At 36.2% G+C, this 14,772-nt stretch overlaps 1 protein-coding gene across 1 annotated transcript in view; it reads right to left on the bottom strand.

Annotated features, from left to right (window-relative positions):
- Positions 1-14,772, bottom strand: part of LOC126456702 (sodium-independent sulfate anion transporter) — a 115,155-nt gene that overhangs the window by 10,561 nt on the left and 89,822 nt on the right. The window contains exon 7 of the mRNA XM_050092438.1: positions 12,796-12,957. Within this exon, the coding sequence (XP_049948395.1) occupies positions 12,796-12,957 (162 nt within the window). The remainder of the gene's footprint in view (positions 1-12,795; positions 12,958-14,772) is intronic.

Below are 14,772 nucleotides of genomic sequence, written 5' to 3'. Positions count from 1 at the left end.
AAAAGTTAAAATGAAGGTGGATCTAAATAGCGACATAAAAGACATAGTAATGTTAACAATGATTCTGACTACTGTAATGCATAATAGTACATCAGATTTAATTAAAAGAAAAAATCAATTAGAGTTAACACAACTGAAATATTCTTCAACTGAATAAAATTAGATGGTGTTTCAGCTGTTGTTTAAATTTGCGAAGTTCATGGACAAGTGATTTCAGTGATGGTGTGATAGCATTGAACACCTTCCAGCTCATGTAATGGACTTCTTTTTGTGCAATACTAAGGTTTTTTAATTCATAATGGGGGGTTCATATTCTTCCTGGTATTGTGAGTATGCTATGAATCATTGGTTCCTCATTTTCACCAGTGAAACATAACAAGGAATAGATATATTGACATGCAGTTGTCAGTATCCCTAATTTTCTAAAAAGGTTTCTACAAGAGAGTCTAGGCGGGACTCCGCTCATTATCCTTATAACTCTCTTTTGGGTAATGAATTTTTTTTTCATGAGTGGCTGATAACACCAGAAAACTGTTCCATACAAAAATAGTGGATGGAAGTAACTAAAATAAGCAGAATTTGTGGTGTCTCAGTCACTGACAGTGGAAATAATACAAATAGCAAAAGTTGTTGTGCTGAGTTTTTTTAGAAGTTGTAAAATATGTTCAGACTGTTTTAGATTGCTGTGAATGTGTACACCCAAGAACTCAAATGACTCAACTTCTAGTAAGTCACTACCATTACAGGAACTTGAATGACTCAACCTCTAGTAAGTAACTACCATTACATTTAATACTTAACTGATCCTCCACTTTTTTACTTACTTGGAAATGAACAATCTGGGTCTTGTTAACATTTAGTGATAACCCATTATTTTGAAACCAATTAAGTATTTCATTAAAGACAATAACAAAGCAAAATAAAGGAAAGTTGTAAGGCTGAGGATACAACAGAAGTAAACCACATGAAATTCTTAAAAGTAAGTTTTGATAAAAATTTAAACTAGAAGATACGCATTAGCTGCTTTGCGAACAAACTTAACAGCCTAGCTTCTGCACTGTACATTGTGTCAAGTGCCACAAGCACAGTAATCACAGAGATAGTCTTTCACTTTTGCTTTGAGTCAGTTATTCATTCTGATAATCTTCTGGAGAAATTTGGCAAATGTCACAAGACTTCTAGTATAGAAGAAAGAAAAACATTAGGAACATGTGTGTTGCCAAATAATGGTCATCATATCATTCACTGTTAAAAAATCTTAAAATACTATCGATACCTTCCTTTTACATATGAAGTATTGTTGTTCTTATATAAAAATAAACATACATTTTGTAGTGCCTCGAGAATTTCAGTGTAAGTTCTAGAGACATTCAGCTTTCCACTGTCTCACTCAATATTTTAAGTAAGAGAGTGAGAGAGTGGAGATGTGTCTACCTCGCCGCCAGTTTTTGTGTATGCGGGATGGATATGTATCAGGAAAATACTGCAATAGTGACAGTCGATTGGTGCGGACAGGTGTTTGCAGCACGTACCATAGATACTGTATGTCCAGTTCAAGGAGCAAGCACTTTCTATTGTTTTATGGTGTAATGACTGTATTGTTGTGAACAAATGAATTATGTATTGAACTAAAGACATTTACATTGGATTTTCTGGTGTTGGACTTGCAAGAAGCAAGAAATGGTTTTGTAGTAGTTATTAAACCACATATATTTTAATTATATCTGCTAGTATCTAATGGTCCAAGACTGGGTTGTCTCATGAGAGTTGAACACTTATGTGAAACTTGCAAAGTAAAAATACAGGGCGAAATATCCAGAGAAGTGGAAGTGAAGAAGGGACTTAGACAGGGTGACAATATATCCTCATTGCTATTCAACCTTTGCCTAGAAAAGTCATAAGTCAGAGTTAAATAAAGGAGGAACCTTCTTTAATCGTACACTGCAGTACCTAGCCTATGCAAATGATGTGGCATTACTTGCACAAAACACTGCTGTGCTAGGCGAAGCCTATCAACAACTAGGGAAAGGTGCAAGGTAACTTGGTCAATGTCAAAAAGACCAAGGTAACAGATGCTACTTTGCCACATTACCCATGCTCAGGAGTTTGCTGCTATCACGAAAATCCAAAATCCTCATTTACAAAAAAAAATTATAAGACCAGTTGTTATGTATGGTGCAGAAACATGGGCCATGACTGTAAATGATGAAAGGATCATTAGCATTTGGGAGAGAAAGGTGCTACATAAAATATATGGTCCAATATATGATCAAGAAGGATGGCACATTCATACAAATGCAGAACTACAACACCTTTTTGAAGAACCTGACATTGTCACTAGCATTAAAATAAGAAACTGCAGTGGGCAGGGCATATTGTGAGAATGGAAGAAGACAGAGCATGTAAGAGGATTTTTGATGGCTGGGCTGGAGGTAGACAGCGGAGGGGATATCCCAGAAAGAGATGGGTAAATGGAGTTGAAGAAGACATGAAAAAGCTGGGTGTCAGAGGCTGGAGGTGGAAAGCCATGGATTGGATAGAATGGCAGGATATTGTGATGCAGTCCAAGGTCCTTCAAGCGCTGTAGAGCCAAGGAGCAAGTAAGTAAGTAAGTATGAAAATATAACACAGTTGAACAAAAGTATCCTGAGAGTACAGAATCATTTCAAGAGTAGAAAAGAAGTCTATTTTGAAATTCCTTTAACCAGCTATAGTCTTCATAGAAGAAGAGTTTGTGAAGGTCAATGCAGCTGTCTGACCCGAGAAGAAGATCGGCTGCCACAATACGTGAGTCAACCGTGAGAGACATATGAGTCTTGCACCCCAGTAGCATATTGTCTCCTGTTGTCCAAAAACCTTCAGAACGTGGTGACCTAAGTGACAGGACATGAAAAAAATGGGGATTTGAAAACAGAAAAGGAAAGAAGATATTAGGCGTTGCCATAGCAACCAAGCATAACAAGATACGAGAACTGTTTCCTGAAATTGTATTGAGTCCAATGAACAAATGGAAGAAAGTTGTGAGTGCAACACTGTAAAAGACATGAGAAAGTAATGGCGGAGAAAACTGGAGAGAAGACCTCAACTTTTCGACTAAGAACATAGGGTGTGGAGGGTAAGCAGTCTTCACACACGTACATCGTGCTGACACTGATGCAGTAACCAGCCAGCAATGCTGACTGCACCAGCTGCAGCTCTCCGGTGCTGACTCCGAGTCCGCTCACCGCCAACGACGCTGAAACCTACGTCCGATGCCGCCTGCGCCAATGCTGTCCATCGGTGCTGATTACACATCTGCTCACCAATGCAACTAGAACTCTATGCCAGGTGAGCAAAAAACAATAAATTTTTGGTAAAGTTATAGTTATTGTACTCAGTGGTGAATTTTCTTTAGATGATTACTAGGTCTAAGATCAATAAAACTATGGATCAGGAACAACAACATGGAACAACTTCAGAGCCACCCATGGCTGGGGAGGTTGAGATGGGAGTGCCAGACTGGACAGAGTTAATACAGTTAAGAAGTGTCACTTTAAGTGAAAAACTAGAAGCACAAAGTGCAGCTGCAAATGCACAACCTGCAACTTTGAGTGAAAAATTAAATGCATAGAGAGCAAATTCAACCACTTTAAAACAAGAACTAAATGCTAGATTGGATGACCCAAGTGCTAAGTTAGATGAGCAAAGAACAGATTCAAATGCTCAGAATCAAGCTCTATGAAAAGAAATAGGTTTAACACATACTAGTTTAAATGCCCAGAATGAAACCTTGAACAGTCAAGCAGCAAATACTGCTTTGTTAAAGACTAAAGTTGACACTCTTAATAATAAGGTAGAAAATCTGAAGTTAGATTTAAAGACTGAATACACTAGTTCTTTGAATAGTCACATTAATCAACTATTTACTGAATTTAACCAGAGACAGGATGAACAATTTCAGGACTTAACTAAAAAATTAGACTTTGATATTCAAGATAAATGTAATAATGTTGAATCTGAATTTAATGGAACATTAAAATTTTGTGAAAATGGATGTAATGTTAAATTTAATTCTGTAAGACAGGAAATGAATATCTCGAGAGAGAGCACAGATCGATCTATGAAATTAATATCAATTATGCAATCGAAAATTCCAGGTGTTAGTATACAAGCTGTTACTACACAAGATGTCAGTTCGCAAGTAAATAATGTAGAACAAAATTTCAAAGAAAAAATAGTCAACTTTGACATTATAAATGTAAGTAGTCTGGCAGAACCTTTTGAGCTAATTATAGATCGAAAAATTTCCGAGAGTATAATCTCCAGAAACGTTGCGACTGTTGCTTTTTCCAAACCTAATGATACTAACAAGGTTATAGAAAACTTAGGCAAGGAATTCAGACTTGTCCATGAAAAGGTAGAAAACAGAATAACTTTATCTGATGTTGTGTTGTGTAGTAAAGTGGTGATTGTTTTGTTGTGGGTAGACTTTCACACAAAAATTAACAAAAAGTACTGGTTCGCATTTGCTCAAGTGGGGTTAATATCAAATCCATGGGATCCGGGCAGAATCACATCTGTCCCTCAGGGACATTAACATTCTGTGTTAACAGGCAGAGTCACATCTGTCTCCCAGGGATGTTAATGTTCTGTGTTAACGGGAGGAGTGACAACCGTCGGATCCCTAGTTGTTTTCAGTGTTTCTTCAAACTTAGTTTTCCTGCACCGAATCCCCTTCAAATCTCAAACTATTCTGTAATCTATTCCTAAATTCTTAAACTATCCTATAATTATAGTACATAGGAAACTGGATGTGACTTCAAGATTAAGACCAATTTAAGAGAATCACAGATGAACAGTGATCTCTAGACATGAAATGAAATGAATAAAATTTTATTTGAGTGAAAAGTATAATATCATGGTGTTATTCAAACAAAGTGATATCTGAATGGAATACTTTATGTGTGTATGAAATATAGTGTTAAGTGGATGACTAAACAGCTATGTAATTGTAGTGTATAATTTTCTATTTTTAATAGAATATTTTATACCTTTTGTGAGATGTAATGTAGAGGGGAGAATTTATATCATTTTTGGAAGGGGTGGGTAGTGTAAATACAAGCATGACCAACACTAATCACACATCCCACCTTTCAGACAACCCTCACAGACAAGTGCAACTAATTCTTCACCATTTGCCATTCCATAGGTGTTGCTAAGAGTTTTCTTCGGGGCTTCAAAGGTGAAGGTGAGAATGTCCATTGTGTAGGAGACATTTAACATAAAACTCCTCCAGCCTCTCACTCAAGTACTGGTGAAGTAGGGATCCTGGGGAAGAAGGGGAGGGGGGGTTTCCCTATCTTTGGGGCTATCTTCTTCCTCTTCTTCGATCTTAGCAACCAGTTCTACTTTTTCCTTTCTTACTTCTCATTTGAGTACCGATCTATCTTTCCCTCTTTCCATATGCATATACTTCTATCATTGAAGTCCTTCTTCTTTTCCATGGTTTCAATAACCTTAAACTTATCTCATAAGTAGGCCGAAGAATCAGGATACACAAACACACATCTACATACACACAAAGATATACTTAAGCACAGACAGAAGAATTATGAATTAGGAACCTGAAGGATGTCATAAATGCCAAGGGATGTAGGGGAATAAAGATATATGTACATCTGAGAAGATGCACATATTGCATTGTTGATATGTGATGGTTCTGCATCATTAATTTTTGTCACTCTCAAATATATATTTAGATTTGCCATGCTAGTCCTTTGACAAAAGACATCATATCTACTGGGAGTTAGTAAATACAGGTAGACATAGCATCTACTGTGTGTGGGCGTGATATCCGTCTATATAATAGCAGTGAGGAGTGAAAGAGGACTCTAGGGTATTAGAGGGAGTATTGAAAAGTGGAGTTAAGGTGTAAAGTAGATTTGTAATTTTACCAGAGGATATTTAAGAATAGTATACATGAAGATGTATGCTAGGGCAATGAACCAGGAGGCCTACACGAGAAGGATATGGAGGGCATGCTCGACATTTATTGGATGAGAAAAAGGGCGGATAGGTAGCCCTATGAAAGGCTGACCTATACTGCACAGACAGGGGCACCAAGAATGGGCTTGACCTGCACCATAGCAGGATAGGAATAAGAAAGGGGCATACCTACCAAAATGGAAGGAGAAAGGGTACTCCTAGGATCAAGCCTGGGTAAGATATAGGTACTGTTCCTAAAGGGAAAAAGGGCAGTATTGTGACAGAAGTCACACGTTTAAAGGGATGAGTCTGGTAAGTTTGAATTCTATGCATCAATAGCCTTATTAAGTTTCAGGCTTACAAATGTCCCACAAAGGAACATTTTTATTCTACCCAGAGTTTCCCCCGATTACAATAAGTAATGAATAAGTATATACTTTAGAAAAGTAGTACGGCAAGTAAGAACAAAGCAGTAGGGTATTGATGAGTTATGTAGACCTGGAATTTATGATTGGAAGAGGAATAGAAAACATAGATTTGGTACTCACGAATTTTTGGAGATTGAAAAGAGCTAACTCCAACAAGGATTGAGAGGGTCATGTATAATAATTGTGGTAAAATATGCACGGTTATTAGTAGAAAGAGAGGCACTGTTAAAAGATAAAGAATTATTTTGTGTAATTGTACATAATGAATATGTATAAAATATCATGTGTTCGAGCTAATCGGAGGGATATGTAGTGCCTCGAGAATTTCGGTGTAAGTTCTAGAGACACTTGGCTTTCCAACATCTTGAATACCCAATATTTTAAGTAACAGGTTGAGAGAGTGGAGATGCGACTACCTCGCCGCTTGTTTTGGTGTTTTACAGTTTAAACAAGGAAATTATACATTTACTTTTGTATACTGGAAACAACAGTATCTAATTGTGTAGCAATACCTCAGAAATGGGTAAAAAAATAATGTAAAAATCCTGATACATCTCCACTACATCAAATCAACATTGATTAGAAATTGTGTGTTATGAGATAAATAAATTTATCTATGCCTGTATCATTATTGTCATGGTTTTCAAAAATGATTGAAACTGACTACAAACTTCAGCCATAACACTCAACTGAAATATCTACCTTCAACCAGATAAGCTGTCTTACATGCAGTGGACAATTACTCTAATATCTCAGTGTTATTCTTATACCTAATAAGGTATTTGATGTGATTGATCATTCTGTGCTCCTGAGAAAGCTTAAACGATGTGGTGTAAGTGGCTTGCCAAATGAGTCAATTACATTGTATTCAGAATATCAGTTTCACGTATCAGGAATAAAGTACATGGAAGGAAATGAACACCAGGTTCACCTCTCTGAGCTATGTGTATCAAGCCATAGTGCCCCACAGGGCTCAACATTTGGTCCACTTCTCTCTTGACACTCATAAATAATTTCCCATTACACGATAGGAATCCAGAGCCACTACTATTTGCACGTGATTTCAGTCTAATGATCAAAGGGAATAATGAAGAACATCTTATTGGATCTGCAAAAGATATTACAAAACAAGTGTCTGAGTGGTTTATGAGACAGAGACAAATAGCAAATCCCGAGAAAACTATATTCATGAATTTCCACAGAAATCAAAACAAAAATGCAGCACAACCAATATTATGTATGGATAAACAAAACATTAGTACTGCTCCTGAAACTAAAGTTCTTGGGATTCATATTCACAAAAATCTTAAATGGAGTTCTCATATTGCATCCCTAAATTAGGGTGTCCATTTCATTTCCATTGAAAAAGGGGTCGTTTAAAATAAATTAGAGAAAAACCTGGGACAGTGAAGAAAAAAAACGGGGCATAAATATTGTATTGACTAAATTTAATACAAATACAAGTTTACCTTTACAACGTGCACTCAGATGATCCCAAACCACTTTTTACAATTATTCTGCCACACTATCACCGTACTTTTCACTTTTATGTACTTTATCAAGAAGTGCATTTTCGTTTAAAAAAGTACCATAAAAGTCAGTACACGATATACCATTAAAGTGTGTTTTGACAATAAGCAAGGCACTCACTGTTTCAACTTTCATTCTGTTTTTTTCATCTGACCACAAAGAGTTCAATAATGAAAACACACGTTCCATAGCAGCATTTGACCCAGGAATTGCTGGGCAAAACTCCAACAAATGAATCATGTTTTTCATGTTAATGTTTTTACTTTTGAAATAAGCAAATATTTTACACCACGTTGCACTAATACTTTCTTTGTCTCCTTCTTCACTTTTTATGAAGTTCTGTGCACATGAAAATTCATTGAACAGTTCGTCTTCATCAACAGGAAAATTTGGTACAATACTTTTAACAAAAACACAACAGTCCTGAATATCCTTCCACTGTAGCTGCTCCTTTTCAGTATTAACCCAGTCAAATGTTTTAAAAGGTGTGAGAAATGGTAAACACTATTCTTTAATATACTCAATGCAAGAGTTATAGAAGATGTCAGCATAAATATGAAATTGTTCTACAGTAATTTCACCCTGTTCTTCCAGCTTTCTTAGAGTCTCATGTACAAAGGATGTGAGAAATTTTTCAGATTTTCTACATTGTAATTTGCCCAATAATTTGTTTCCACTATTGTGATTTCTTGTTTCTCAATACATTTAATCGTTGTGGAGAAAGGTTTTGGCTGGCTAACAAGAAATTGTAGAAGAACAATAGACACAGGGTTATCATAGAATTGTTTAATGATAACAGGACACTTATCAAGGGAAATGAAATATGATTTCAAAGCAGGAAATATCTCTACAATTCTTTCCAATGCTGGTAGTAGAGATAGCCACCTTGTCTTGCTGTGCCCAAGTACAGTTTTGTAGTCAGTTTCAGTAAACTTACAGAATGACTTCGGAGATTCAACCCTTACTGTATATATGTGGATATGCTGGTAGCCTTTGTTTACAATTAATTGGCAGTCGATGGGTAGGCAATCTGAGCCAGTTTGTAAGGAATTGTACACCACATGTGCTGGACATCCAACACCTACTATATTATTCATTGTGTTCTGTTGCAGTTTATAGAACAAACTGTTTTTTCCTTTCCTCTGCTTACCACCAAAATTGGTGTTAGTGTTGTCTGCAGAAACTGCAGTCACCTTTCCCTCAAGATCATATTTCTTTAAACCCTCCATCACATAATTCTGAAGTAAATCTGAAGTTTCTCCAGCTAAATTAACCGTTTTGAGCACTTTCACTGTGATGCCATTTTCAGGGTGAAATACCTGATAAGGAGAGGAACCAACTTCAAATCCAGATAATTCGATGTATCAATCATTATAGAAATGAGTCGAGCACTTATCAGTTCACTTAAAACCTGCTGAGCTGCATATGGTGCAATAACATTTGAAATGATTGCATTACATTTTGTGTGTCCACATGCGAATTTAGGATTGAAAAGTTTTTTTGACAACTGCTGTAGTGCAGTCCATTGACTTAAAGCTATGGTTATGCATTGAACTGAGGTATGCAAATGTAGCTTCTTTTGCTGCCAACCGCCTATCCATTTTTGTTGGACTGAAAGGACGGATTCAGTGGATCGATTTAGGAGAGAAGAATCTTCGTTGTTATTCATAACCTATAGTGTGTTTAAAATTACTTGCGATTTTTGACAGTTCGGTACATGTTTGGGGTATGCTGAAAGTCATCACACACTTTCTACCATAAATAATTGCACAGTTAATAGCAAGTCAAACAATTAGTAGCGTAAAATACTCTAGCCTACCATAAATAATTGCACAGTTAATAGCAAGTCAAACAACCAATAGCATAAAATACTCTAGCCAAGCGGAATCATTAAAAAACAGGACATTTGAGCGTCCCCAAAAAAACTTTTGGGACAGCGGGACATTTTGGTAAAAAACGGGACTGTCCTGGGAGAAACGGGACGAATGGACACCCCACCCTAAATTCAAACTAGCAGAAACAAGCTATGTAGTAAGAATTCTTTGCACTAACACTATTGCTAAAATAATTAGGGCCATATATGTTGCTCATGAGCTTTCAGGACTGAGGTGCAATATCATTTTCTGGCAAAATGTACACCAGACCAAAACAGTTTTTGGGAAACGAAAGGCAATTGTAAGAATAATGAAACAAGCAAGCAGCAGAAAACCACACAATCCTTTCTTTAAAGGTCTCTAAGCCTTATTTATCCATATAACCCAATGGGGGTGATGTAACAGAATGAGCTGGATCCACCTAGATGTCATTATTCCATTACTAACAATATTGTAATTTTCCTTTTATTTATCTCATTTCTGGAATGGCATACAACAGTTAAATAAGTCCCTTTGTTATTCTTGCTGAAATTGATAAAACATTATTGTTTGCAACATACTTTCTGGATTACTGATGCTGATAACATGATTGGTGTGCCTAAACATAATGTTTGTGAATAAATCTTCTTAATTTGAGGAGTTGTATTAACATGTGGAGATAGGATTTGGGGTGAGCCAATAAGTAACTCTGAATCTATCTAGAGTAAGCATCTCTTCTCTTCCAGAAACATCATATTTCAAAAGTTATTCGTAGCTGAAGTTTTGGCCTTCTAGAATGTTCAGTTTTTTATGTAGTGCTTATTTCCAATACTCAGTGACCTAGTTTTGTAGCCCTGATTTATTCCAATTACAAAAACGCCCACTTGTGCTAAAAAGACATGTTAGTTTGCTGACCATTTTGTCTAGAAAAGTATGTAAATTAGCCAAATTTTTCAGAAATTTGCAGTTCTCTTGGGAGTGTACATTGCGTTCACAGTGTAATACTTATAATTTTGTCAAATTTCCAGTTATCCATAGATAAAACAGATTATATCTTTGTTTATTGCAGTATTATGTTCACTAATTTTGCTCTGTTCCTCATCATAAGGTAACAGTTATTAGCAAAATTCATAAATTAATCATACACTCTTTTCTAAGTAGCACAGTAGAAGATAATGGATACAGGCAGACACTTTTCATCTGTAACATGTAAATATTTAAATGTCATCATCAGTCATTCAACATATGAACAGCTCCATGTTAAAGTCATCCATTTTAGTTACTTTATGGTACTGTGACTAGCCAAATGAATGTTTCTTATATTTTGTATATCTTGGAACTACGTAGAGAAAGTGAACTAAAAATTTGTAACTGTCAGATATTTTACAAGAGGATGTGCACGCACACTTGTATAAACTGCACAGATTATCTCAGACAAGCTGATGATTGTCATAGTACTAGTGCCAATAAATGTGAAGATGTTTAAGCTAGGTGATGAAGTGTCAGGTCCATCATTGTGAACTTCTCATTAACCCAGATTACAGCAAGACAACAGATACTAGCACCAGAGCTACTGACGGACAATGCAGTCACAAGTGACACTCGTGACATATCTCAATGCTAGAACAGAGAATTATTAGCAGAGCTGACTTTTGATGTGTACATGTTTTACAAGTATCATAAATTCATGACATTTCTTTGAATAAAATATTTGTGCATAAACTATTTGGTTACTGTCATCAGCTAACAGTAAACTTCACTAAGAGTAAGAAAGTTAAGCAAGAAACAGAGTGAATGAGAATTAGTTATTTTGTGTGACAACCATATACACATTATGAATGAAAATAGCTCACAAAAGAAAAAATAATAATATTGGCATCAGGGCTGGTTAAAGAACAAGCAGGATAATCCTAGCTTGCTTTCTTACAATGCCTTTTTTCTGAATGATCAATGCCTCATATTCAAGTACATTTTAAAAATACATTGTTTTGGGTGAAATGAGGAAAACGTTAATACAGTCATAAATGTACATTTCAAGAAATTGATTATTATTGAGATTAAATGAAATTAAAAAATCTGAATATCAAAGGTCATATGATTGATTTACAGCTGAAACTCAGTGGAATGACACCGATCTGTTTCTAAACTGCCTTCATAGAAAAAATATGATAAAAGTGAGAAAACTTATTTTTAAGCTGCAAGCCTTACAAAAATGTTTCTGAAAGGTTATAACACATTATGCTTAAAGTAAATGTATTTTTCCCACATTTCTTCTTTTCTGTTAATGCATTTTGGAATAGTAATGACTTTGCATCCACTCAGCTGCAGCAAAGGCACTGAAGCAAAATGAAATACTGAGAAAGGAGAATTCTCTTTGAAATGAAGTAGGACAATGTCTCACTAATTTTCAGCAATCAACACAAGTTTCGATTAGATTAGATTAGGTTTACTTTCATTCCAGTTGATCTGTAGTGAGAAGGCCCTCCAATATGTAGAACATATCAGAAAAATAATAATACATGAGAAATGTTTATAACTGAAACAAATAAGCTAATGTACCTTCCACAGGTCCCAAGTGGAATGATCGTCATTTTTTTAATGAACACTGTATGAAAGAGTCATTCTACAAGCACTCATTTACTAAGATCGCATTAATGCACTGAATTTAAAATTAAAAAAAAAAGTTTTTTATTTATACAATACAATAATATAATAATAAACATATAATAGAACTACTACAATGCTTCTTTACAATGAGCACATTACTGCATAGAAATGGTGCAGAAGCTATATTGTGCCTGAGTGAAGGTTGCCTTGCCGTAACTTGCCTAAGCTTACATGACCAGATTGATACCAGGTGCAGTAAGGATACAAATGCAAATGCAAATGATAGCCATATTTACTTTGTACTATAACTGAAAGGTTGAGACCTTGCAAAATAGAAATAATTTAACATTTATAACATAACATAGCCTTCTTTAAATCTCAAAATATTTACAAAGAATGTGTAAGTAGCTCACCTGAATATAAACCTACAAGAGGTGTTCGTGCACCACTGGCATTGCTGACAGCACTTCTTGTGAATGCACCACAGGTTGGCATGGACTTTACAAATGAACCAGCAATGTTGCACAATCCCAGTGTAAACATTTCCTGTGTTGCATCAAGTGGTGCACCAGTTGCTGAAATGCAATTAAATACAAAGATGCCATTTCAATAATGAAGTACTCCATCACAACAATACCAAAACTTTTACAGAGGCAACAAGTACAGGCTTGTGATGCAAATGACATCATACAAATGCTTAGAGCATAAAGACATCATTATTAACTAAAAACACATAGTCATCATCATCATCATCAACAACAACAACATTTAAGACTGATTACGCCTTTCAGCGTTCAGTCCGGAGCATAGTCCCCCTTATAAAATTCCTCCATGATCCCCTATTCAGTGCTAACATTGGTGCCTCTTCTGATGTTAAGCCTATAACTTCAAAATCATTCTTAACTGAATCCAGGTACCTTCTCCTTGGTCTACCTCGACTCCTCCTACCCTCTACTGCTGAACCCATGAGTCTCTTGGGTAACCTTGCTTCTCCCATGTATGTAACATGACCCCACCATCAAAGCCTGTTCGCCCTGACTGCTACATCTAGAGAGTTCACTTCCAGTTTTTCTTTGATTTCCTCATTGTGGACAACCTCCTGCCATTGTTCCCATCTACTAGTACCTGAAATCATCCTAGCTACTTTCAGATCCGTAACCTCAACCTTATTGATAAGGTAACCTGAATCCACCCAGCTTTCGCTCCCATACAACAAAGTTGGTCGGAAGATTGAACGGTGCACAGATAACTTAGTCTTGGTACTGATTTCCTTCTTGCAGAAGAGAGTAGATCATAGCTGAGCACACACTGCATTAACTTTGCTACACCTCGCTTCCAGTTCTTTCATGTGTTGCCATCCTGTGAGAATATGCATCCTAAGTACTTGAAATCGTCCACCTGTTCTAACTTTGCTCCTTCTATTTGGCACTCAGTCCGTTTATATCTCTTTCCCACTGACATTACTTTCATTTTGGAGATGCTAATCTTCATACCATAGTCCTTACATTTCTGATCTAGCTCTGAAATATTACTTTGCAAACTATCAATCAAATCTACCATCACAACTAAGTCATCCGCATATGCGAGACTGCTTATTTTGTGTTCACATATCTTAATCTCACCAAGCCAGTCTATTGTTTTCAACATATGATCCATAAATAATACGAACAACAGTGGAGACAGATTGCAGCCTTGTCTTACCCCTGAAACTACTCCGAACCATGAACTCAATTTACTGTCAACTGTAACTGCTGCCTGACTATCTATGTAAAGACCATTAATTGCTTGCAAAAGTTTGCCTCCTATTCCATACTCTCATAGAAGAGACAATAACTTCCTAATAGGAAATGGGTCATATGCCTTTTCTAGATCTATAAAGCACAGATGCAATTCCCTGTTCTACTCATAACACTTCTCCATTATTTGCCGTAAGCTAAAGATCTGGTCCTGACAACCTCTAAGAGGCCTAAACCCACACTGATTTTCATCCAATTTGTCCTCAACTAACACTCACACTTTCCTTTCAACAATACCTGAGAAGATTTTACCCACAACGCTGATTAGAGAGATACCTCTGTAGTTGTTACAATCTTTTGTGTTTCCATGGTGTCATTACTGTTTTCGTCCAGTCTGATGGAACCTGTCCCGACTTCCATGCCATTTCACTAATCCTGTGTAGCCATTTAGGACCTGACATCCCACTGTATTTTATGAGTTCTGACTTAATTTCATTCACCCCAGCCGCTTTATTGCACTGCAATCTATTGACCATTTTCTCCACTTCCTCAAATGTGATCTTATTTCTATCATCATTCCTATCCCATTGTACATTGAAATCTGAAACATTACTGATCATATTTTAACTTACATTGAACAACTCTTCAAAATAT

This window comes from Schistocerca serialis, chromosome 2 (assembly GCF_023864345.2).
Source record: "Schistocerca serialis cubense isolate TAMUIC-IGC-003099 chromosome 2, iqSchSeri2.2, whole genome shotgun sequence".
In the NCBI taxonomy this organism is placed as follows: Eukaryota; Metazoa; Arthropoda; class Insecta; order Orthoptera; family Acrididae; genus Schistocerca; species Schistocerca serialis.
This window is presented reverse-complemented; position numbering and strand designations above follow the sequence as displayed.